The sequence below is a fragment of the Phocoena sinus genome, chromosome 2 (genome assembly GCF_008692025.1).
Source record: "Phocoena sinus isolate mPhoSin1 chromosome 2, mPhoSin1.pri, whole genome shotgun sequence".
Classification (NCBI taxonomy): domain Eukaryota; kingdom Metazoa; phylum Chordata; class Mammalia; order Artiodactyla; family Phocoenidae; genus Phocoena; species Phocoena sinus.
In genome coordinates this window covers 173,678,340-173,703,943 of record NC_045764.1, presented here as the reverse complement: position 1 = coordinate 173,703,943, position 25,604 = coordinate 173,678,340, and the positions used below count along the sequence as shown (strand labels likewise).

The following is a 25,604-nucleotide window of genomic DNA, read 5'->3' as shown; positions in this document are numbered from 1 at the left end:
CCAATCCCTGTTGTCGTCTTTTCAAAAATCTCTTCCTAGGTTCTCACCAGATGGTATCAACCATATCACAGTCACTCCAGTAGTTTACTTTGACTATTTGGACCCTGAATAATCCATTACATTTTAAAAGAAAGAAACAGTGATATCCAAAAAAAGGAGTTGATTATTCACAGAAGGGGGTTTACAACACCAGGCAGGACTCAATAGATGAGGCTAAGTTGTTTTAAAAAAAAAAAAAAAATCTGAAAACCTAAAATAAATAAAGGACCGAAATGTTGATCATTTACTCTATAAACCCATTTTAGGAACCTGACAGTGATATTTTTGTCATTTAACGTTAAATTCGAATAATGTTAATAAATGCTTTTAGTTAGTAACTCTTAGTGACTCCAGTTATGTTCAGCATTTTAGCAAACAATACTTAACATGGTTTTTTTTTTTAACATCTTGATTGGAGTATAACTGCTTTACAATTGTGTGTTAGTTTCTGCTGTATAACAAAGTGAATCAGTTCTACATATACATATATCCCCATATCTCCTCCCTCTTGCATCTCCCTCCCACCCTCCCTATCCCACCCGTCTAGGTGGTCACAAAGCACTGAGCTGATCTCCCTGTGCTAAGCAGCTGCTTCCCACTAGCTATCTGTTTTACATTTGGTAGTGTATATATGTCCATGCCTCTCTTTCACTTCGTCCCAGCTTACCCTTCCCCCTCCCCGAGTCCTCAAGTCCATTCTCTACATCTGCATCTTTATTCCTGCCCTGCCACTAGGTTCACAGTACCATTTCTTTAGATTCCATACATGTGCTTTAGCATACGGTATTTGTTTTTCTCTTTCTGACTTACTTCACTCTGTATGACAGACTCTAGGTCCATCCACCTCATTACAAATAACTCAATTTCGTTCCTTTTTATGTCTGAGTAATATTCCCTTGTATGTATGCACCACATCTTCTTTATCCATTCATGTGTCAATGGGCACTTAGGTTGCTTCCGTGGCCTGGCTATTGTACATAGTGCTGCAGTGAACATTGTTAACACAGTTTAGAATAACTCTTTCGAGGGTGGTCTTTGACTAATGCATAGTCAGCTGACACAACAAGAGAGATCAGAGGTTACATGATGAAACCAGAGTTAAATGGAGTAAGTTTGTATCTGACCCTGAAATGTATCATACTAGAAGCACCTGATGTTTTGGAAATTCACTTTAAGTGAAATAGCTGAGCCACTCGGGGATCTCTGGCCCAGTGAGGGTACCGCAGGCTCTCCCTCCCCTCTCTCTGCCGTCTGTCCAGGCCATGGCCCTCGGCGTTCTTTCTCCTTCGTGTACCAAGAGAATAACACCCACTGCTTTCAGAAACAGTAGCCCACAAAGCTTCTCCTGGCGGGTAGGTCAGAATCTGGGGGCTGTAACGGGAGACAGAGCGGGATTCAAGAAATGACACTGGATCGTAGGGGTTAAGGTAGAGAACAGAGCCTTTTTTCTTCTTCTTTTAGCGTAAGTAAACTTTTTAAATTGAAATACATCATTCGTTCAGAAAAATATGGAGATCACAAACAGGCAGCTCACTGAATTTTCACAAAATGACCAAACCTGTGTAACCAGCATCCAGTTGGAGAAACGGCACAGAAGCCACCCTCGGGCCGCTTCAGGCCCTGCCTCTACCCTCCCAAGAGAGGCCTCCACCCTGCCTCCCCCACCGTGGATAGTTCCTTCTGTGGTGGAACTTTATTTAATCAGGTAGTGTATATAGAGTCTTTCATGTCTGGCTTTTTTCAGAACATCAGCTTTTAAAATCTGTTTCAATGTCCTGGTCCATGTTAGATTGAGAACAAGAAAACGGACAAGACGAGCCTGCTTGTCTGTTTCGGTCCCATTCCAGTTAACAGGTGGTCCTTGAACTGGGACCCTGGTTAGATGTTTGACTTTCAAAGAGCCACCTGGTTGGAAGCTGAGTTAGGCCACATAGAGTATGAATGTCACACAGCTGGTGATTAAAGGGTACTGACTTCAGGGCACTTCAAAGCAAGGTAATTCTCCCATAGATAACTTGATAGATCATGCTTGCTAAGCCTTTATTCTGCTGCAAGTACAGCCTAGGTACTACCGTAATGAGGTGAGGAAAACATGCTTGCCTGTCTAAGGTAGGCCAACATCCTGTCTCTTGCATGAGGTCTATCCATGGGGCTATTGATGCCACAACTCTGACTCGTTTAAACGATGAATTCCAGATGGTTTCGGAGTTTGAAACACAAATCTGTGCTTGCGAAATCACCCTACAGTAACAGTCCTCTGTGGCCCAGGTGCCGTACCTGACAGAGGAGCTCTCTCTGAATGGAGTTTGGTGCTGCGATGTTTCTCCGCTGGGAAGCCCAGTTTATAGCACATTATGTATAAACTCTAAATGGAAGTGTTTGTATTTCCCTTGGCAAGCAAATTGGACTGTGTATATTCTTTGTGATCTAATCCAGCAAGGCCAGTTGTGAGGGTAGAGCTTTAGGGCATAGCATGACTAATCTGCTTAATTAGGTTTGCTTTTTTAAATGCCAGGCTTCCAGGGGTGGCTAGTGTGGGCTCCTGGAAGAGAGGAGGTCTTTTCCAGCTTACCCAAGGATATATTTTACATTTGTTTTTCTTATGCTTATTTTAAAACACTAAATGTGCAAACACTTTAGACAGCTTGATAAGACTCCAAAATGCTGTAGTATAACTGTTTCCCAGTGAATCCCTCCTTAATTTATGACCTGAAAGTCTGTATTTTTTCCTTGCCTTTATCTGTTTTCACAATGTCTACTTGAGTTGCTGTTGCTGTCCTTGGTGGCATCGTTGTTTAAGTTTCCATAAATATTCATCTCAACCTGTGTGGATTGTAAAAACAAGTTCCAGTGCAGAGCTCAGTGTAATTGATTAGTGGAGCTTGTCCCATGTTCGCTGGCATTGGTGGTGTTTAAGTAACATTTAGCACATTAATTCTGTCATAAACAACGGTGTAAATTGTGTTGCTACACGTATCCTATAGTGTTTGTGGTAGTAATCCGTAGCACTAGACCAACAGATTAAAAAAACAAAGGGGCTTCCCTGGTGGTGCAGTGGTTAAGAATCCGCCTGCCAATGCAGGGGACACGGGTTCGAGCCCTGGTCCGGGAAGATCCCACATGCCACGGAGCAACTAAGCCCGTGCACCACAACTACTGAGCCTGCGCTCTAGAGCCCACGAGCCACAACTACTGAGGCTCGCGCGCCTAGAGCCTGTGCTCCCCAACAAGAGAAGCCACCGCAATGAGAAGCCCATGCTCCACAACTAGAGAGAGCCCGCGCGCAGCAACGAAGACCCAACGCAGCCACAAATAAATAAATAAAATAAATAGATTTTTTTAATCATAAATTAAAATAAGTTCAGGCCCATGACTTGCTGTGTGTCCATGGGCAAGCTCCTTCACCTCTCTGAGTCTCACGTTCTTCAACTGGAAAAGGACGGTGACAATGACACCTTCCTCGTAGGGTCATTGTAAGGCTAAAGAAGGTAATGTGTGTGAAAGCAGTTAGCACAACGCCTGCCACACAGCAGTAACATTCGGCAAGTGTTAGTCGTTGTTAATACACTCAGCCTTCACCCTTGCTCCTTTGTGCAGAATGAAATTGATTCCGCAGTGGAGATGTTGTTATCCTTGAAAATGAGCTACAAAGCTGCCACGGGGGAGGATTACAAGGCTGACTACCCTCCAAGGGACCCGGCACCTGGGAGTGACAGTGGCCTGGATGCCACAGAAGCAGGCGAGGATTTTGTGGACCCATGGACAGTACAGACAAGCAGTGCAAAAGGCATTGACTATGACAAGCTCATCGGTACGTTGTGGGAAAAGCCCCAGCTTTTAGGAGTGATTCCATTGAGTTGATTCCACTGATGTTTTCTAATTTGAATTAATCATACATCCAGCCAAGCTTCAATGCCAAGGGGAAAACAGATCCTAAAATCTTTTGTGGTGCATTATATTCCCAGAGGATTATTTTTAATTAACACAACAATATAAAATAAATCTCAAAATAATGATTTATAGTAGATAGCTGAGTAGAAGCTTTTTCCTTTTTTTGAGCAATTCAGAACTTGGGGAAGGTCCACGGAACTGGGCATCTTTACAGTCACTTAAGTTGTCTCTAACTTAGTGGGTACAAGTCAGTCATAGATTACTTCAGGTTTCTCCTCCAGTGTGATACTGAGTGCGGAGCTAAACAGCTGGAAGTCAGCTTAAGAAAGATGACTCCTCACAGGTGGCAGGTCCTCACTGCCAAACCCTTCACTGGAGGGCTTCCTGCTCAGGAAAATCCTTACTCTGAGATCATTGATGGCTGTCAAAAAAGAAACAGAACTAAAATGTTCTTACCTAAGTCTAAGCCATTTTCCATGATTTGTGTATAGACTATCAATGAGGGAAAATTCTCTTGAAGACAGCCGTTAATTCGGTTAAAGACTATTTAAATTTATGGTTGTGAGTGAATATAAATTATAGCTTAATAAGCAGTAAGCAGCGGGGGCGTGGGTGTGTGTGGGTGTGTGGGTGTGTGGGTGTGTGGGTGTGTGTGGGTGTGGTTGCCTGGAGTTGCTAGGTAAACTGCATTCTGGATCTGTTTCCTGTCAGAATCCCATCCCAGACAAAAGAGCATTTTGTTCTGTAATTTATTTTCTGTTCTGCTGGCTGTGACCTCCACTCTGGGCTGGTGGAAGGGACCAGAGCCTCAGGCCTAAAGAGGCCTGGGTCTCTTGAGACCGTGCGTGGATCGCAAGGCTTTCCCTCTCGTTTCAGCAATATCACCAAACCTCCCACCACCTAAGATCGGCATCTCTTCTTTTTTTTTCCAGTTCGGTTCGGAAGCAGTAAAATTGACAAGGAGCTGATAAACCGAATAGAGAGAGTCACGGGTCAGAGGCCGCACCGCTTCCTGCGCAGGGGAATCTTCTTCTCACACAGGTCAGGGTCTTCTCACTGCAGGGCCTCCCACACTTCCTCTTCTTTTAATGAAGAAAACTATCAGGGTGCTGTTCCCTCAGACCTCCAGGCCCTTGCGGCGAGTGGTTGCCAGTTGGCAGAAGGCCGGTTCCACCTCCTGTGCTGGCAGTGACTGGCCGTGGGATGGTGCCCGTCCCTTCACCTCTGGCCCTTAGTTTATTCATCTGTGAACTGCCCACCTCACAAGGTGAAGGTCAAGTACACAGCAGATGAGATTCATGCCAGGTTACGTGCTATAAACTATAAAATGTCACAAAACAAAAGAGATGAACGTGTCCAAGTTCAGCATTTCCCATGAGATAAGCAGGCTTCCTGAAATTACATACCTCTTCCTCCTGTTGTACTGGCCTACTCATAAATAATAGCCAGAGAGAAATGAATAGTGTGGCGGAGTTGCTTTGCTGTGTACCTGAAACTATCACAGCATCGTTAATCAGCTATACACCAATACAAAATTAAAAGTTAAAAAAAAAGTTAAAAAAAGAGAGAGAAACTAATAGAGTGAACATGCACAGAATATCCCTACCTGAGATCATAAATTCCATGCAGATAACATCAGAGAACAGGCGGCTTCTGAGTGAGGTCTTGCCTCTCCCACCCCACACATCACCTCGGGTTGGGTTCAAGGCCGTGTTCGTGGAGTTTATAGTCCGAGGTAGGGTTGTTCTGTTCTGCCCGCACATCAGGGTTACGGAGAGCACGTGCAGGACAGAACTCGGCAGTCTGCCGAGCACTTTAAATTCTACAGGCAGAGAACTCCAAGCGCCGCTCAGCCCTCTTTCTGGGCAGAATGCAATCAAAGCTTTTTCCTTAATTGAGATTTAATTCACGTGACATAAAATTCACCTTCTGAAAGTACATAATTCAGTGGTTTTTTGGTGTATTCACAAGGTTGTGCAACCATCACCACTGTCAGAACATTTTCCTCACCCCAAAAAATAACCCTCTACCCATCAGCAGTCGCTCCCCATTCCTCCCTCCCCACCAGCACCACTGACAACCACTAACCTACCTCCTGTGTCCGCGGGTTTGCCTGTTCCGAACATTTCATATAAATAGAATCATACCACATGTGGCCTTTTGTGTCTGGCTTCATTCACTTAGCATCATGTTTTCACAGTTCCTCCATGATGTATCATATGTCAGTACTTCATTCCTTTTCACACCTGAAAAATATTTTATTGAATGGACAGACCCCCCCCCCCCCATTCAACAGTTGATGGACATTTGGGGTATTTTCACTTTTGGGTTATCAATAATGCTGCTCTGAACACTTGTATGCAGGCTTTTTTTTTTTTTTAATAAATTTATTTATTTTATTTATTTATTTTTGGCTGTGTTGGGTCTTCCTTGCTGTCTGTGGGCTTTCTCTAGTTGTGGCGAGCGGGGACTTCTCTTCGTTGCGGTGGGCGGACTTCTCACTGCAGTGGCTTCTCTTGTTGCGGAGCACAGGCTCTAGGCGCTCGGGCTTCAGTAGTTGTGGCGCGCGGGCTCAGTAGTTGTGGTGCACGGGCTTAGTTGCTCCACGGCATGTGGGATCTTCCCAGACCAGGGCTCGAACCCGTGTCCCCTGCATTGGCAGGCGGATTCTTAACCACTGCGCCACCAGGGAAGTCCTGTATACAGGCTTTTATGTGGACATATATTTTAAGTTCTCTTGAGTGCGTACGTGGGAGTGGAACTGCTGGGTCATAAGTTAACCATTTAACTTTCTGAGGAACTTCCAAACTGTTTTCCACAGTGACTGCATCATTTTGCATTCCCACCAGCAAAGTGCAAACAAAGGTCCCAATTTCTCCACACCCTCGCCAACATTTATTATTTTCCATTTTGTGTTTTTCCATAACCATACTAGTAAGTGTGAGGTGATACTTCACTGTGATTTTGATTTGTATTTCCATAATGACTAATGATGTTGAGCACCTTTTCATATGCTTATTGGCTGTTTTTATGTATTCTTTAGAGAACTGTCTCTTCTGATCCTTTGCCAACTTTTTAATTGGGTCATTTATCTTTTCATTATTGAGTTATAATAGTTCTTTATATATTCTGGATACTAGTTTCTTATCAAATACTTGATTTCCAAATATTAGCTCTTAATTTACAGTGTCCTTAGAAGCACAAGTTTTTTGGTTTTTTTTTAAACATTTATTTATTTATCCATTTATTTAATTTTTGGCTGCATTGGGTCTTTGCCGTTGCACGCGGGTTTTCTCTAGTTGCTGAGAGCAGGGGCTACTCTGTTGCAGTGCGCGGGCTTCTCATTGTGGTGGCTTGTCTTGTTGGGGAGCACGAACTCTAGGCGCAAGGGCTTCAGTAGCTGTGGCTCACAGGCTGTAGAGCACAGGCTCAGTAGTTGTGGCGCACGGGCTTAATTGCTCCGTGGCATGGGGGATCTTCCCAGACCAGGGCTCGAACCCGCGGCTCCTGCATTGGCAGGTGGATTCTTAACCACTGTGCCACCAGGGAAGTCCCAGCACAAGTTTTTAATTTTGATGAAATCCAGTTTTCTTTTGTTTGTTTTTCGTTGCTTGGTGTCATATCTAAGAAACCATTGCCTAATTCAAGGTCATGAATATTTACACCTGTTTTTTCTTCTAAGAGTTTTATTCTTTTAGCCCTTACATTTAGGTCTCTGATCCACTTTGTGTTAATTTTTGTATATATGTGAGGGAGGATTCAACTTCATTCTTTTGCATGTGAATATCCAGTTGTCCCAGCGCCAATTTTTGAAGACTGTTGTTGAATTTTCTTGACACTCTTGTTGAAAGTCAATTGACCATATATTTAAGGGTTTATTAAATATACTACATAGTCTTGATTACTGTAGCTTTGTAGTAAGTTTTGACACTGGAAAGTGTGAGTCCTCCAACGTTGTTCTTCTCAAGATTATTTTGGCTGTTCTAGGTCCCTTGCATTTCCAAGTGAATTTTAGGATCAACTTGCTAATTTCTGTAAAAAAAGGCAGCTAGGATTTTGGTAGAGATTTTGCACTGAATCTATAGATCAATTTGGGGAGTGTTGCCATCTTAAAATATCAAGTCTTCCTATCCATGCACATAGACGTCTTTCCATTCACCAGGTCTTTAGTTTCTTCCAGCAGTGTTTTATAGTTTTCAGTGTACAAGTCTTGCACTTCCTTTTTTTTTAAATAAATTTATTTATTTATTTATTTATTTACTTTTGGCTGCATTGGGTCTTTGTTGCTGCACGCAGGCTTTCTCTAGTCGCGGTGAGCGGGTGGCTCTTCGTTACGGTGCGCGGGCTTCTCACTGCAGTGGCTTCTCTTGTTGTGGAGCATGGGCTCTAGGTGCGTGGGCTTCAGTAGTTGTGGCACGTGGGCTCTAGAGCGCAGCCTCAGTAGTTGTGGCACACGGGCTTAGTTGCTCCGTGGCATGTGGGATCTTCCCAGACCAGGGCTCAAACCCGTGTCCCCGACATTGGCAGGCAGATTCTTAACCACTGTGCCACCAGGGAAGCCCCAAGCCTTGCACTTCTTTTGTTAGATTTATTCCTAAGGTTTTGTGTGTTTTGATGCTGTTGAAAATAGCGTTTTCTTCATTTCTTTTTGGGATTGTTCATGGCTGTTTCTGAAGGGAAAGCACACTCCTGTGTGTTTCCTCTAGCTCAGTGCTCACTGCAGCTCTGCTTCACTTCTGATACCGGATATGTGGGGTTTCCACACATCAGGAGGGTCTGCAGCACAAGCTGGTGTCTTACGATTTAACCCAATTCTGACACTGTCTACCTGGAGATAGCATCTGATCCCACAGGTTAAGGGCTCAGTCCCACAAGACTGCCCCCCACCTCCCTACTTCAGACAGGAATCACGAGTCTGGACTGTTACCTGTGCCATAAATCAGAGGGTCCCATGACTGCTTCATGGAGTGAATTTGCCAGAGCATCTCACGTAAGTCAGGAAAACATTTTACTTACTAGATTACCAGTTTATTATAAAAGCGTGTAATTCAAGAACAGCCAGATGGAAGAGGTGTACAAGGCAAGGTGTGTGGGAGCACAGCACTTCCATGGTCTCCCTGGGCACCCCTCTTCCCACTTCTCCATGTGTTCACCAACCCGGAAGCTCTCTGAAGCTGTCCTTTGGGTTTTTATAGAGCCTTCACTACATAGACGTGATTATTTAAATCACTGGCCACTGGTAATTAAACTCAATATCCAGCCCCTCCGCCCTCCCCAGAAAGTGGAGCGAAGGCAGAGGGGATTGAAAGTTCCAATCCTCTAATCAGAGTTAGCTCCCCTGGGAACCAGCCCGCCTCCTTAGGTTATCTACGGGCTTTCCAAAAGTCACTTAAGTAACATAAATTTTGGTGTGGTTGAAAGGAGCTTACTATATGAATAACACTCCTATCTTTACCATTCTTTTCACTTAGGAAATTCCCACAATGGTTAAAGGAGCTCTGTGCTTGAAACAGGATAGAACGAAGACCAGATATATATTTCTTATAATCCATCACAATATTGCACTACTGTATAGAAATACCACAACTGGTTTTTGTTCGTTGATCTTACGTGCTGCAACTTCGCTGAGTTCATTTATTAGTTCTTACTAAAAAAAACAAAATTCAGCCACATAAATTTGAAGATCTAATTATCTTTATTCAGTGATTCATAAATCAGGCAGCATCCCATCTAGCAACTAGAAAGGCGCTCCAAGGGGTTTTACAAAATGGAAGCTTTTTACAAGGAGAAGGGTGGGGCAAGGGAGGAATTAGCAAAAGGAAAAAAAGGATTATTTTTAGGCCAGGACATCTTTTTGTGGAAGGGAATGGCAAGCGCTTTACCAGGCAGAGTGATTCTCGAGGGATCAAAGGTGTAGGGCAGGAGACAGTTTACCTCATAGGTGCTGAGCAGAAAATTCCAGACTGGTTGATTAAGATTACATTTCTGGGGAAGGTGGAAAGTGCAGTTAAATCAGATATTAAGTCTAGGTTTAGTATCATGGGCTTTAACATGATACCGTTTTGGGCCTGTGGTTTTCTTTTTAACATTCTCTTTTTTTTTTTCTTTTTTTGTGGATTCTGGAGCATTTTTGTTATATAGAATTATTTCACCCGCGAGTAAGGATAATCTTACTTCTTCCTTTCCGATTTGGATTTCTTTTTCTTGCCTAATTGCTCTGGCTAGAAATTCTAGTACAGCCCTTGTGAAAGTGAGCATCCTTGTCTGATTCCTGATCTTAGGGGGAAATCTTTCAGTCTTTCACCATTGAGTAGCTGTGGGTTTTCCATAAATGCCCTTCATTTTAAGGAAGTTCCCTTCTATTCTGAGTTTGTTGAGTATTTTTATCATGAAAGAATGTTGGGTTTTATCAAATCCTTTTTCTTCCTCTGTTGAGATGACCATGTGGCTTTTGTCATGTTTTCTGTTAATACCGTGTATCACATTGATGGATTTTTGTATGTTGAACCAAGTTTGCATTCCTGGAACAAATTCTAGTTGATTATGGTGTGTAATCCTTTTTATATGTTGCTGGATTTGGTTTGTGAGTTGCTGAAGATTTTTTCATCTGTATTCATAAGGGATATTGGTCTGTAGTTTTCTTTTGATGTCTTTGCTTTGGGTATCAGAATAATACTGGCTTCATAGCATGAGTTGAGGCGTATTCCCTCTTCCATTTTTCTGGAAGTTTGTGAAGGATTGTTGTTAATTCTCTTTTGAAAATTTGAGAGAATTCACTAGTGAAGCCATCTGGCCCGAGGCTTTTCTTTGTGTGACTTTTTTTTAATTCCTAGTTCAATTTCTTTGCTTGCTATAGATCTGTTCAGATTTTCTATTTCTTCTTGAGTCAGTTTTGGTAAATTTGTCTATTACATCAAGGTTGTCTAACTTGCTGGCATACAGCAGTTCCTAGTATTATTCCTTATAATCCTTTTTACTCCTATGAAATGTTTAGTACTGTTTTTTTGGGTAATTTTTGTCTTTTGTTTTTTTTTTTTTTTTTTTTTTTTTTTTTTTTTTTTGCGGTACGCGGGCCTCTCACTGTTGTGGTCTCTCCCGTTGCGGAGCACAGGCTCGGCGGCCATGGCTCACGGGCCCAGCCGCTCCGCGGCACGTGGGATCTTCCCAGACCGGGGCACGAACCCGTGTCCCCTGCATCGGCAGGCGGATTCTCAACCCCTGCGCCACCAGGGAAGCCCTTTTGTTTTGTTTTTTTAGCTCAAGCTTTATCAATTTTGTTGCTCTTAAATCAAAATTTTTTATCTTAGCATTTTACAGTTCTCACTGCCCTGTGACGTATTTACTTCAGTATAATAATGCTGTAGGCTCTTGGATTAGGGAGGCATAGGACTTGAAGCTTTGGCCATGCTCAAATTTAAGAACGCCTCTCAGAACTGTGAAGTAGGCATTTGATGAGATCTGCCACGCGCTGCGCTGTCTCCCTCTGCAGCCGAGGGGGCCCTGCGGGAAGCCATCCTCACAAAGCTGAGCCCAGCACGGGAGCCTCGTCGGCGCCCTGCCCTCGGGACAGCACGTCGTGAGTGCTCAGAGACTTCCTGCAAAGCCATCTGGAGCAGCGCAGCCGGGACCTGGTCTCCGTGCTCCCACTGCAGGTGGCACAGGTTCAGTCCCTGGTCGGGCAACTAAGATCCCACATGCCACACGGTGCGGCAAAAAATAAAAAGAGCAGCTCATGGGACGGCTGTGCTCTTTTTCTTTTCTGTAAGCCGATAAAAGTTTGATTTGGTTACTCGTGAGAACCAAAGAAGGACTCTTTTTCTTCCAAGATCAAGTGTTTCATTCTTTCCTTATCTCAGAAGCACTAGGTGATCATTCCTTGGGGAAAAATCAAAACTATGCACGAAAACCAGAATCCCCCTAATCCTATCAGCCCAGAGATAAGCACTGTTAGCCCCTGGTCTGGGGCATAAGGAGGAGTCACCTTCAGAATACTCTTGTCTGGGTTCTCCTACCCAGACCTCTGGAAAGGCAGCTATTCATTCCCCTTTTATCTGGGCATACTTTGCCCAGAAACAAAGAACATTCACACCCTGGAAGGGTGGTTTCATACCCTGCCAAATGTTGCAGTCACTGGCAGGGTTTGTTTTGTTTTGTGGGGTTTTTTTAACGTCTTTATTGGAGTATAATTGCTTTACAATGGTGTGTTAGTTTCTGCTTTATAACAAAGTGAATCAGCTATACATATACATATATCCCCATATCTCCTCCCTCTTGCGTCTCCCTCCCTCCCACCCTGCCTATCCCACCCCTCTAGGTGGTCACAAAGCACCGAGCTGATCTCCCTGTGCTATGTGGCTGCTTCCCACTAGGTATCTGTATTATATTTGGTTGTGTATATATGCCCATGCCACTCTCTCACTTCGTCCCAGCTTACCCTTCCCCCTCCCCGTGTCCTCCAGTCCATTCTCTACATCTGAGTCTTTATTCCTGTCCTGCCCCTAGGTTCTTCGTAACCTTTTTTTTTTTTAAGATTCCATATATATGTGTTAACATACGGTATTTGTTTTTCTCTTTCTGACTTACTTCACTCTGTATGACAGTCTCTAGGTCCATCCACCTCACTACAAATAACTCAATTTCATTTTTTTTAATGGCTGAGTAATATTCCATCGTACATATGTGCCACATCTTCTTTATCCATTCACCTGTCGATGGACACTTAGGTTGCTTCCATGTCCTGGCTATTGTAAATAGAGCTGCAATGAACATTTTGGTACATGACCCTTTTTGAATTATGGTTTTCTCTGGGTATATGCCCAGTAGTGGGATTGCTGGGTCACATGGTAGTTCTGTTTTTAGTTTTTGTTTTTTTTTTTTTTTGCGGTACGCGGGCCTCTCACTGTTGTGGCCTCTCCCGTTGCGGAACACAGGCTCCGGACGCGCAGGCTCAGCGGCCATGGCTCACGGGCCCAGCCGCTCCGCGGCATGTGGGATCTTCCCGGACCGGGGCACGAACCCGTGTCCCCTGCATCGGCAGGCGGACTCTCAACCACTGCGCCACCAGGGAAGCCCTGTTTTTAGTTTTTTGAGGAACCTCCATACTGTTCTCCGTAGTGGCTGTATCAATTTACATTCCCACCAACAGTGCAAGAGGGTTCCCTTTTCTCCACACACTCTCCAGCATTTACTGTTTGTAGATTTTTTGATGATGGCCATTCTGAACCGGCAGGGTTTTTAAAAATACAGATTCCCAGATGTCACCCCAGACCCACTGGACCAGAGTCTGTGGAGGCACACCTCAGGCAGATGTGATGTGGAAACAGCTGGTCAGGTGATTCTGATACACCGCCAGGGAGGAGACCTCTTTGTGTGCACTGTCAGTGGACCGCAGTCCTTGGGGAGGGTGGATGATTCCAGAATAACTCCCAGACGAAGACACCTGGTCCCAGTGTGGCTGAGGGAGCCCAAAGCAGATCTCCACCTGGGGGCATCCCTCACTTCCCTCCCTAAGTCAGAACTGTGGGAGCCCTGTGATTTCCCCCGTCTGGGCCAGCAGAGTGTCGGCGCTGCGTGGTTCTCAACAAGGACTGGGTGATGTTGGCCTGGTGTCACTCCCAGGAAAGTGTGTGAAGCAGGCAGTATGTCGACATCGATACTTGGAGGAGTTCTAAGAGAGATCCAGTGTCTGACCAACATTTAAATATCTCCTTCCCAATCTGCATGTCTTCCACTTTTGAAACAGTCACGGGAGAACCAGCTCAGAAGAAGTTCCCTGTTGTTTTCACAGCGTAAGCGCCAAGGATAACAAGCTCTAGTGATTATCCGGGTTGTTTTGTCTGTTTACCATTTCCAAATGAGCATTCACACCGCGATTTTTTTCTCAGAACATCACACTATTTTCTTTTCTCCTTTTTCCTTTAGAGACATGCATCAAATTCTTGAGGCCTATGAAAATAAGAAACCATTTTACCTGTATACGGGCAGGGGCCCCTCTTCTGAAGCAATGCACGTAGGTCACCTCATCCCGTTTATCTTCACAAAGTAAGTATTGCATCGTATGACTGTTCTCACTTGTATTAGTGAATCAGAAATGTTAGTCACATTACTGATCGAGTACGGTGTATAAAATTATTTTGTTATTTTGAAATTCTTTTGAACCATGGAGAGACTAAATCAGCAGTATATCTGCCAATCATAGATTATATATGTATTATTTTGCCAAAAAAAAAAAAAGAAATGTTAGTCACAAACCTTGTCTAGAACTGACAAGGCAGTACTAGTTCACATCTGCTTGAACAACCAAGGTCTTGGGGAGTTGCTGCCTTTGTGGCTTCTCTTCACCCTGTTCCTGGTGTCGCTTTAGCGGGATGTGGGTGGTAGAGAGAGCACTGCTTTGGAGTCAGTGGACCTGCGTCCTCCTCTTCCCCTGTCCATGTGACCATAGAAGAGTTACTTCTCTGGGCCTTAGTTTCCACATCTGCCAGAGGGAGTAATAATACCTACCACCTACAGTTCTCGTAAGGCTTCAAAATAAAGTGTGCAGGGAAACCAGCACAGAGCTGACATGGTAATAAACAGTTGTAGCCCTTATGAACAGGAGTCAAATTCACAGTGTGATCAGAGCGTGTGATTTTGTGGGCAGGGACGTTTTGACATACATTGTTAGCAAGAACCGTGTTTCCAGAGGCACAGGGGCGTTTTTCTGCAGGGAAATGAGATGACGGCCTTCTTACCCCCCTCTCTTAGGTGGCTGCAGGATGTGTTCAACGTGCCCTTGGTCATCCAGATGACGGATGACGAGAAGTACCTGTGGAAGGACCTGACCCTGGACCAGGCCTATGGCTACGCTGTGGAGAACGCCAAGGACATCATCGCCTGCGGCTTTGACATCAAGAAGACTTTCATCTTCTCTGACCTTGACTACATGGGGTAAGGAGAGAACGCCTGGCTGCCTTTTAAATAAGTAGATGCAGATTGTAGACAAGTCATCACGGCCACGGCTGCAGCTGAAACACCTGAAGCATCTCGAGGTCTGGAAGATGTTTTTCTTCGCTTATTAAATGTTATGGTCTGGTTTATTGACAAATACGATTTCCGTCCTCAGCTTGTGACAGATGTGCATCTGTGTCGTAGTTTCTCTCCACAGATGGTCAGTTGTGCCAATTTGGGTGTCTTTCTCAGTGTACCTTTTTCCCTACGGAGAAAAGACTCACTGGTGACACAATTCCCTCACAGTCTAGTTAAACCGGACACTTAATAGTCCAAAAGATTTCCTTCTGGAAGTCCTCAAACTGTAACTTCTGCGGTTTTGAACTTCATTCCAGACGACTGCCAAGAAGTGTGTTAGAAAAGTAAGACTCTGTCCGCCGTCCCAAGAAGAATGCTCTTCAGGTCACCAAATATTGCATGAGCCCCTAAGATGTGGCGCTCCCTGCACGGCTCTGGCCGCCCATGAGGGACAGTGATTGAGGGCCCAACTTGCTGGTGGAGTGTGGCCCCTGTTAGGAGATCCGTTAGCGGCGCAGACAGGGTGTAGCGGAAACACCAAAGGGCTGCGTGAGCAGTAAGTGCAGAGGGGCTTCCTGATTAACATTGCCCCAGGAGGGTCCCTTTTGTAACTACTGAAATCTGAGGGGAAGCTTTATAGCCATTGAGAGGAATACACGCCTTGGTATGAAATCTGACCTTTCTAGCAGCCAGTAAATGAATGAATTCTCTAATTTTACCTATTACGTTTTTTTAATCACTCTGTTGTGGGCGCAGAGGCATTGTGGGGTCCATGAAGAAACATGACCTTCCAAGGGAGGAAAATAGACCTGGGTTCGAGTCCCAGGTCTCCTCTGTTCAGGGTCTGTGAGTCAGCAAGTCTGGTCCATGAAATAGGGTTAGATGAGACCTTAGCTGTCACCGTTATTATCATTTTCATGACACTTAGTTTTATTTCTCTCCCCCTATTCCTTAAAAGGACCTGATTCAACTGCTTGAACCCATAGACACACCATGGGTTCTGCTGCTCTTTCTAGGACAAGGCAGTGCTGGCATCACAGTCACTGGCATCCTTTTGTGCAGCCTCTTCCCACCCACCGTGGCCCCTCTCAGCCTCTGGTCCTCCACCAGCCAGCGCTCTTTCTAAAAGGCAGGTGTGGCTCAGTCCCCTGCTCACAGCTTTCCTGGTTCTCCATCATCATCAGGATAAAGTTCTCGCTTTCTCCTTTGCACACCAGCCCCTTGTGATTTGGCCTGTGTTCCTCTCTGGTCACCGCCCCCTGCAGCTATACAGAACAATTTGCTGTTCCACACCCTCGCCTTTGTCCCTGCTCTTCTCTGCCCTGACCCCGGGACTCCCAGCTCCGCGGATTCCTACGCTGCCTTCCAAACACGTGGTCAAGCACCGCCTTCTCCTGGGAGCTGTCCCTCCTGCAGCCAGATTTAGGTACCCCTCTCTGGTCCCCCTGCGCCCCGGGCCCCCGTCTGGTGCAGTGTGAGGGGTTGTCCTCTCGCACTAGACCAGTAAAGCAGCGGTCACGGGGTGCTCGCTGTGGCAGGTGCCCCCCGAGGCCCCGAGAGCACAGCACTGAGCAAAACAAAGTCCCCCGTTGTGGTGCTGATGGGACAGAAACAAACGCCTCTGATGAGTCCGTGAGAATGTCGGGGCGGGGGCGTGAACTTCTGAGCAGTCCGCGTGAGAAGATCACCCTGGCCCACCGTGCTTTCAGCTCGTTCTGAGAGAACGTGGCGTCTGTGGCGACTGGTCTCCACCCTGTCCTTCTGCTACCTGCAGCTTCAATTCTGCCACTTTTGCTCCCTAAGAACTCCCTTTTTCTTTATGAACGTGGGGTAAAGATGAAAGCCCAGACAAAGGGCCTGTCCTAGCTCTTCTTAGGTATTTTATGTTGAACCTAAAGTTAGGAGGGACATTTAAATGTTAAAGTCTGTTTTCAAGTGTCTTTTTCCCTTTAAGAGTTTCTTCTAAACACTCAAAACACTTTTTTTCTTGAAGTTTAACTCAAAATCTAAATCTCTGACTTCATAAAGCTCCTTCCCAAGCCGATCGTCCTTACGAACAAGAAACACAGCAAAGCCTCCTTCACCCACTCGGGGGACTCCATGGGGGAAGGAGTCGGTGCTGGGGCTGAGGCTTCCCGCCACCCTGTCCCCCCACACGTTTGGGCCCAGAGGGGCCTTCCTGACAGGACCCCCGAGGGGTGGAAGGACACTGCTCCGGGACGCTGAAAGCCAGTGGTCCAGACCCAGCTCTGTGCCGGGTTTGGTTTGGTTCCTGTGGGCAAGTCCTTCAGTTCTCTGAGCTCCCGTTTTCCTATGCAGTGGGGGGTTACTACTAGTTAGGGGTGGTCTAGCCGAGGGGTTCAGAGTGCCCTGCCTGGGCTCGCGTCCTGACCGCCACTTCCTGTGTGACTCGGGCAGTGAGTGTTGGACAGGTGTTTATTAAGCATCTACTACACGTCAGACTGGTGCTGGGGGTCAGCAGCCAAGACAGTTATCCAGCCGCTCCATCAGGTTCTCTCTAACGGGAGTTAACAGGTAGTAAACCAGGTGAGAATGAGTGTTGTGAGGACAAAGGAAGAACAGAAAGGACAGGGTGGTTAGCTCAGTGGACGGGAGCACCTACGCTGCAGCTTCATGAGGACTGACCACTGAACTGCTGCATGTGAAGCGCTTCCAGCAGAGCCTGGCCCTGGTGAGTGCCCAGTGTCACTCTTGAAAATCTCTTCCAACTTAGAACCCTGTCGTTCATTTGCCTGCCTGTGTGAGGAAATCCAGGCCATGTTCTCCAAGCTATGTGAGTGTGAGGGGCAGGTGTTCTCGGGGGACAAACTGGTACCCAGCCCTCATTTACAGGATGCAGCTGGGTCTGTTCCTGGTCCCCAAGGCGAAGCCTCGGGGTGCGTCACGCTGCATCGGCACAGGGGCGAGCCCGGGGGACAGACATCCCTGGGGGGGTGGCGGGGGGTGGCCATGCTCTCGGTGCAGCCAGAGAGCGACCCGGCCTCCAAGAACGGTCAAGGCGGTCTTCTTCAGAAGCGCTGCTTCTGATACTAGGGATGCTGTAGACTTTCCCTCCTTGTGGGGCTTAGAGGCCACCTTACGCAGCATGACCCCAGACACAAGAGGATGGACCTGCCGGCTGATCTGCCCAGGGGACTAGCATTGACGGTCGCCTCAACCCCGGGATGCACGGCGTTCTTGCCCCTCCCCCCCCGGCGGCGGACAGCCCTGGTCCTCGCCAGGCGTAGGCAGCACGAGGCCTGCTGCTTTCCCCCAGGAGACCCCTGGCACGGAGGTCGCTCCTGTTGCGGCAGAGTGAACGAGCGGGCATCTCTCCAGGTGGCTATCCCGCTCTGCTCTGTGGTGTGTTCAGTGTACGTCGGGGGGTGTCGGGGGGGTGACCTGTGCTGGGAGCGCCTTGCTTGCTGCCATTGCTCCTGGCGCGTCCTCTCAGCACTGTTCCCACCCTGGCCGGTGCCCCCAGGGCTGAAGTGGAAGCCACCATCCCTCCCCCGCCCTTGCTCCCTGTCTGAGTGGGACTCTGCTCAACTCAAACAGACCCTGCTGCGGTGGCCTTGGCCTTTACCGGCCTCCCTGCCTTGTGGCTGCCCTAGACCCAGGCAGCCGGCATCCCTGCACTTCTGACACTCGCCACGTGCCTGCCCAGAGGCATTCGGTGGCCCTCTGTCAGGGCCAGAAGCCTTACTTAAACTCTTCAAACGCTGTGAGATGTGGTGAGAAAAGCACAGGCCTTGGGGCCAGACGAGCCTAGGTTTGGATCCCAGGTCCTAGATTCTCTAGGTCTATGACCATAACCTCTCTGAGCCTCTGTGAAAGTGGAGGCAAAGCTGCCGCCTCACAGGGGAGCGGGGCAGTGGCAGTGTATCTCCCACACTCAACACAGCTCCTGCCCCCGATAGTAAACGGCAGCTTTCCCGCCTTTTCCCTTTTTATCTTTATGGTGCCTGACACATAATAGGGCCTGGAGGAAAAGCTACTGAATATGTTAGTCTAAAGATGCAGTGTAAGAAGCCCCTCTGGGTTTTGTCCCTTCAGCCTAGTTCCTTCTAATAGCAGAATGGCTGCCACAGATCCAGGCCTTGTATTCACACCTCTCACTACCTGGGAGAGTTCGCCCTGTCCCGACAGCCTGGCTGCCCCACGGTGGAGGGGACAGTGGTGGCCGGATGCAGGGAGGACCAGCTGCACTGAGACAGACCCTCCTTCCTGGGCCTGTCAGTTGCTATCCGGACACTACATCCAGCAACAAGTTGCAAATACCCTTGAACAATGAGGAGGTTAATCCACGTGTAACCCACATTCGGCCCTCCACAGCCTAGGTTCCCCACATCCGTGGATTCAACAAGCCAAGACCATGTAGCACTGCAGTGTTAACTATTGAAAAGTACCACGTGTAAGTGGACCTGCGTTGTTCCAGGGTCAACGGTAATCTCCCACGAGAAAGCACACAGTCCGTCTCAACAGAAAAGCTGCACTGGGGCCCCCAAACTTAAAGCCCCATATGCTCAGCCAGTGACCCTGGCAGAATTTAAATATCTCATGTTAGCCGCTGAGTTAACCACTGAATCCGGTGTGTTCTTGCCTTAGTTGCTTATCAGCTTCATGTTGATTTCCTTCCACAGGTAGAGGTGTGTTCGCCTCGCCTGCCGCAGGCATCTTTGCGTACAGGGGGAGTCACAGCGCCTTCCTCCCCAGTGTGTTCCGGCCTGTGTCTGGCCTGCCATGTTGTACCATCTGCTGCTTTGCCCTCAGTGGACGCCACCCTCTGGGTCTGGGGTTTGATTCTGACTGTCTTTGCAGGATGAGCCCAGGCTTCTACAAGAACGTGGTGAAGATACAGAAGCACGTCACCTTCAACCAGGTGAAAGGCATCTTTGGCTTCACTGACAGTGACTGCATCGGTAAGGAGACACTGCTGCTGGCGGCCCCCGCCCAGCTGCCCTCAGACAGGAGCCGAGCTCAGCAGGAGGCAGGTTGACACGCTTGGTGCCTGCCCGGGGCTGAGCTCTCTCTGAGATCTTAGCATTTGCAGTTTGTCTCTTTAAATAGGTGGGTTTTCCCTAGAACATCAGGAGCTGGTGTGATGCCTTTGGCCCCTCTTCTGGGCCATGTGGAGCTATCCCTCGGGACACCCTCTGTCCCTCTCCTTAGTTATCCGTTCGTTTTAAGGTTTAGAAGGAAGAGAAGGGTACGGATGACTTCTGTCCTCCACCTGCTCCTGGGACGCCAGTCCGCGTGGGAGGCCTTGGTGGGGGCCCAGGGGCTGCAGGAGGGCCTGCTCTATGGCCGGAACCTGCCGTCTTTGTCTCCCTGGACCTCAGCTTCCCCACCTGCAAAAGGAGGGTCCTGACTGGAGGCCCTGGGAAGGGCACCCTGCCTGCGCTCCTTCGCTCTCCTTCCAGGCTTGTCCCCAGCAGATAGGCCCCCTTTGCCCACGTTTACGCCCCTTTCCCTGTATCTCCCTCCATGCCCCTTTCAGACGCATTAGCTTTCTCTCCTTTGAGACCCTTAGCTCCTTGAGCAGAGAATCAATCCTGAGACTAGTGGCTGGGTCTCCGGACCCCCTCCCCTTTATTTTGGGTGCACGGCCCCAGGCCTAGTAGCTGCCAACCTGGGCAGCTCCCAGGATGTGCCTGCAGGCGCTCTGTGCCGGGTGTGCCTGCTGGGACGGAGCACATTCCAGGGCCCACCGTGAGGGGCCTGTAAGGAAGCGTGCAGAGAGAAATGCGCAGAGGCCTTATTGGGAGGCTTTTCACATAAGCAGAACTCTTCGATGTTTCGGTCAGATCATTCCTGACAACTGGGGCATAAACCCGGTGCTTTTGAAAGGGTTTTTTAACCCTGGGAATCCCGGCATGGAGTGGAGAGGTGTCTCCCTGAAGGCTGCCCAGGTGAGTAGGGAGACAGCAGGCGCGACGAGGAGCTGCACACACTTTACTGCGGGGAGGCCTGGGCTCGAGCCCCGGCTCAGCCACTCACTGACTCACACTAGTCCCGGGAAACCACAGAGGCAGTCTGAGCCTAGCGTTCACGTGCATCAAATGGGGACGACAGTGACACCTTCTCCATAGAGTCGTGGGGCGTAGACGAGCCCAGGGAAGGCCCTGAGCCAGAGCCGGGGCTGCTCAGTGCTGTAAAGGGGGTGCTGGTGCCAATGGCAGCTGCCACGTGGACACCCAGAGGCAGAAAGGAACCCAGAAATGAGGTGTGTCTTTCTGCAGAGGGGAGAAAACAGCTGGCGGGAAAGAGCATCACAGAGACAGCATTTCAGGGCTGGAGCCACGTGGGCTATCTGGGAAACGCCTGAGCAGCGCAGAGGGGTAGACTGGCCCAGCTCCACTTACCAAGGGTCACACCGAGATCCATGCCCTTTGACCCCAGGGTTCCGCTTCTGCAGGTCTAAGCAAATAGCAGTAGCAGTGCTAACAACAGCAGCATCCAAAACATTGAGAATGTTTTATGCACCAGGATGTCATAATGTATCATAATTAAAGCTGAGGAACAACCCAGACGCCCAGTGGGTAGAGAACCGCTGACTCTCCAGGGTACGTGTATGGGAAAGAGTGTGGGTACAAAGTGGAACCTGTAAAGAACAGACCGGAGGAGAATCACAACTGAAATGCAGTGAAAGGGAGAGAAAATGGGTGCAAAGAGACACAAACTGGGACTATAGGGGTTTTTTTCTTCCTTCTACTCTTCTGTAGTTTTCAGGTTTTCTTTAATGACTGTTACTTTTCCAGTGGGGAGAAAGCCGATTTTTGTTCACCCCTTTTACAGTTCCAGCAGGAAGTGGTCTCGTGTATAAAGATGTTTTGTCCTCCTTTCCAGGGAAGATCAGTTTTCCTGCCATCCAGGCTGCTCCCTCCTTCAGCAACTCATTCCCCCAGATCTTCCGAGACCGGACAGATGTCCAGTGCCTCATCCCATGTGCCATCGACCAGGTCAGGAGGCAGTGCCAGGGTTATGTCATCCTGGGTGTTGCAGGAGGTTCTTTGCCCTCTTTGGTGGGAAAGGAGGGTCTAAAAGGTGTTGCGGGGCGGAGCTGATTCTTCGAACTCACCAGAAGCTTGGGGGTTGCTGTGAGGCCCGCTCAGGGGTTACCCACGGGCTAGCAGCTGGCCCACTTCTCCCACTGACCCCTCCCTCCCCACAGGACCCATACTTCAGGATGACCAGAGACGTGGCCCCCAGGATTGGCTACCCTAAGCCAGCCCTGCTGCACTCGACCTTCTTCCCCGCCCTGCAGGGGGCCCAGACCAAGATGAGCGCCAGCGACCCCAACTCCTCCATCTTCCTCACAGACACGGCCAAGCAGATCAAGACCAAGGTGAGCGGCACCTGGGGCGCGGGCGGCCTCTGCGCAGGACCACCCCACAGGGAGACACACACGCGTGGTGCTGCTCTGTCCTTCGGCCTCCGCTGCCCCGGGGGCCCTGAATTCCAGGGTCCAGGCAGCCTGTCCCTGTTCCCAGATAACAGGGGGATTTTCTTATTTGTGTCTTTTCATGTGGGCAAGGCTTTGGAATTTTTTTCTTTTTTTTTCTTCTCTGATTTCCTCACCAACACTGTTCGGGAAGCAAAATCACGGCAATTTTCTTTAGTTACAGTTAAACAATAGAAAAAATGTAGTGTATTTCTGGGCATCAGCCGTATTCCAGGAGCTGGGCCAGGTGCTTTCTTTATGTTTCTAGGTTTTAATTCTCACTGGGAGATAGTGGTGTGTTCCCTTTAAAGACAAGAAGGATGAGGCCCAGAGAGGATGACCAGTTTGACCAGGTTTCCACCGGAAACCAGGAGATGCCCTCCCGGCCCACGGCCCACGAGCTGCCGTTACCAAGCTGGTAGGGGCTGGTTTTCTCCAGAGCGTTCTCACTGAGACTCAGGACTGATAAGCTCCTTCCATAGTCGGGTCCCGCCTGGGAGTGCTATGCCCGGCCCGGCATGCAGCAGGAGCTCAGTAAATATTTTCCGGGTCACCAGAGAAACTGGAAATCAGAATTAGTTTGAACTTCCTTACTTTTCAGGGCCGCACTTCTGTTGCTCAGGTCTGAACTGCCAGTATGTGTTCAGTCCTCTCTCTGTTCCACAAAGCTGTTGACATTTCATTTGGAACCAAGTGCACGTTTGCGGGCTGGACGATCACAACAGGAGTGACAGAGACTGGATTTGAGGCATGTAGCGCACCCATCTGAGTGACCACCGCGCCCTACCCCTTCTGGAAAGTCCCAGATTCTGGTTGACAATGGGGAACCCTTGTATCAGAACTGTCTTCCAGGAAGTGGTAGCCGCCAGCTTTCCCAGCCTCGGCCGGGCTTTCCTTTCTCTTTCACTTCTGGCTGGAAATTCCAGAGCACGGAGTGCGCGTTAGAGGGGAAGGGAAGCTCCTGTTCCCTCTAGCAGAGAAGTCGTTTTGTTTTGTTTTTGGAAGTTGTTTTAAAGAAGTCACTTTGGCTCTGGGACATTTTTCATTCACTCAGGACCAGCAAAGACCCGAGGGCTGGGTGAGCAGTGAGTGGAGGGTCGGGAGCCACCCAGGCTGCCAGGGTCACGAGCACCCTGTGGGGCAGGACAGGGTCAGGCCAGGCCCTTGTTCCCAATCCCCAAGCCCACCTTCAACTCCAGAAGCAGAATCTCCACGCCAGCCAGGAGAGGGGGCATCTGCTCCAGGCCCCTCCCACGAATAACAACAGTGGAGTGCTGGGGACACGGCAGCTTGGCTGCATGATCACCTGCCATGTGCTCACCTGTGCGAGCTCACTGAGTCCTGACAGCCACCCCGGGGGCTGCGTCCATTTCATAAGCAAGGACGTAGGGCTCAGAGGGGTCCGGCAGCTTCCCTACTTTCACACAGCTGGGAAGCAGTGGGGCAGGGCCGTAACCCGGGTCCCGCACGGCTTGGGCCCTCGGGTGGCCTGGAGGCAGGAGCCCTGGGTTGTCTGGGCCCCACCACTTACCTGCCATTGGTGGGTGACCATGGCTGTCCAGGTGTCACTGTCAAGTGGGAGCAGCTGTACAGAACTGCAGACTCGGGGCAAGGCTTCCATGAGCTCACATATAAACTGGTTGCAAACTGTAGAATGCCACCCAAATTTAAGATTTCAGTTCAAATTTGGATCGTTGGACCGCTCCTTTGTCATGCGGGCCAAAACGTGCCTCCCGCCTCCCTGGGACGTCACACCCGGGGACAGGTCGGAGCTTCCGCTGTCCCTCAGAGCCGCTGGCACTCCCACCAGAAAGTCCAGCTTTCTCTGGCCTCACTCGCCAGCCTCTGCCCCCTGACGTTAGTCTGGGATTCTGGATGATCCGGTTAGGAATCTGCTCTGGAGTCCTGCTGGGAGGCTTACCAAACGTCTCCACTGAGACTGCTGACGCACCCTTTTCCGGAAGAAAATGAGGGTGACGTTTGTACGTGATAGGTTTCTCAAACAGTCGTTGAAAGAACACTGAAGGAACTTTGTCTCCCCTTTTTGGCTTTTCTTCACTTACCTCTTGACCCTGATTTCTCTAAGATTATCTTCAATCCTACAAACCATTTTGTTAGTTTCTGAGTCTTTTTTTCTTCACCTTCTCGAAGTGCCTGTCTTTAGGTGGGCACCGCCTGGGGGCCCTGTCCACCTCGGCGCTCCTCACAGGGTCTGCCCTCCCGGGAGCCCGGTCCTGTGCCTCACGTCCTCCCGTCCACGGTGGGGGGCTGGTGGGGGGGGGGTGCTCTGCTCTCCTGTCCTCCACCAAGAGCACGCCCTCCCAGGCAGCAGCCGCCCTTCCCTGGTCGTCCCTTTTGCTCTGAAGATGGCTCATATCTGTCCTCTTACTGAATCCGAGGACACTTTAGGACATTTTCCCCAAATTTCAGCACAGGTGGTGCTTTGGCTTTCCCGATTCTATTCTGTGTCTCTGGGGAGTGGGGGGTTCAGAGCTCATCCCCCCTCCGGTCCCCCCTTCTCCGCAGTGAGCCCCGCGGTGGCCCGTCCCGGGCTCGGTGGGAAGGAGCAGTCAGAGGGCTCCCCCCACTGCTCGGGCCAGCTTGCACGCACAGGGCGGCGGCCCGACGAGCATGTGTGTCCTCTCACTGGCGCAGGTCAACAAGCACGCGTTCTCCGGAGGCAGAGACACCACGGAGGAGCACCGGCAGTTTGGGGGCAACTGCGACGTGGACGTGTCCTTCATGTACCTGACCTTCTTCCTGGAGGATGACGACAGGCTGGAGCAGATCAGGAAGGTGAGGCGGGGGCCCAGTGCCCACACGGGACCTGGAAGGCCTGGCAGCCACGCTGGGGGCAGCCGGTGTCCCTGGTGCCTGGGGCAGGCGCTCAGCTGAGACCAGATTAGAGTTGAGTAGGTCGGTCGTGTTCTGACCACGTGCCCAGAAACCTGATGAACAGATAGTTCCCAAAAGAGAAAATACAAACCGCTAGTGAGTAGCCACACAGAGAGGTTTAATCCCACTAGTCATCGAGAAATAGAAGTGAAATCAAGACGCCTTCAATGTTGAAACAATTCCACTACCGATTTAGCGGGTTTGTGCCGTATTTGCCCTGATTGTAATCCAGACGCTTTGGGGCTCACCCGGGTGAGTCGAGCGTTCCCTGCGTGCCTCTCAGTGAGCCAGAGGGCCTGAAGAATGTTCATAGCTCCTGCTTCAGGTT

General features: G+C 49.0%; 1 protein-coding gene across 6 annotated transcripts in view; it reads left to right on the top strand.

Moving 5' to 3' along the window:
- The window catches only part of WARS1 (tryptophanyl-tRNA synthetase 1), a 35,798-nt gene that overhangs the window by 8,252 nt on the left and 1,942 nt on the right, over positions 1–25,604 (top strand). For 5 of the 6 annotated variants that reach the window (XM_032624167.1, XM_032624170.1, XM_032624169.1 and 2 more), the window contains exons 3-10: positions 3,637–3,850; positions 4,863–4,971; positions 13,852–13,971; positions 14,677–14,859; positions 19,759–19,859; positions 21,787–21,899; positions 22,112–22,285; positions 25,037–25,177. In XM_032624167.1, the coding sequence (XP_032480058.1) occupies positions 3,637–3,850; positions 4,863–4,971; positions 13,852–13,971; positions 14,677–14,859; positions 19,759–19,859; positions 21,787–21,899; positions 22,112–22,285; positions 25,037–25,177 (1,155 nt within the window). Of the gene's footprint in view, positions 1–3,636; positions 3,851–4,862; positions 4,972–13,851; positions 13,972–14,676; positions 14,860–19,758; positions 19,860–21,786; positions 21,900–22,111; positions 22,286–22,982; positions 23,130–25,036; positions 25,178–25,604 lie in introns of those variants that run through there. The other variant, XR_004348662.1, reaches the window with a different exon arrangement.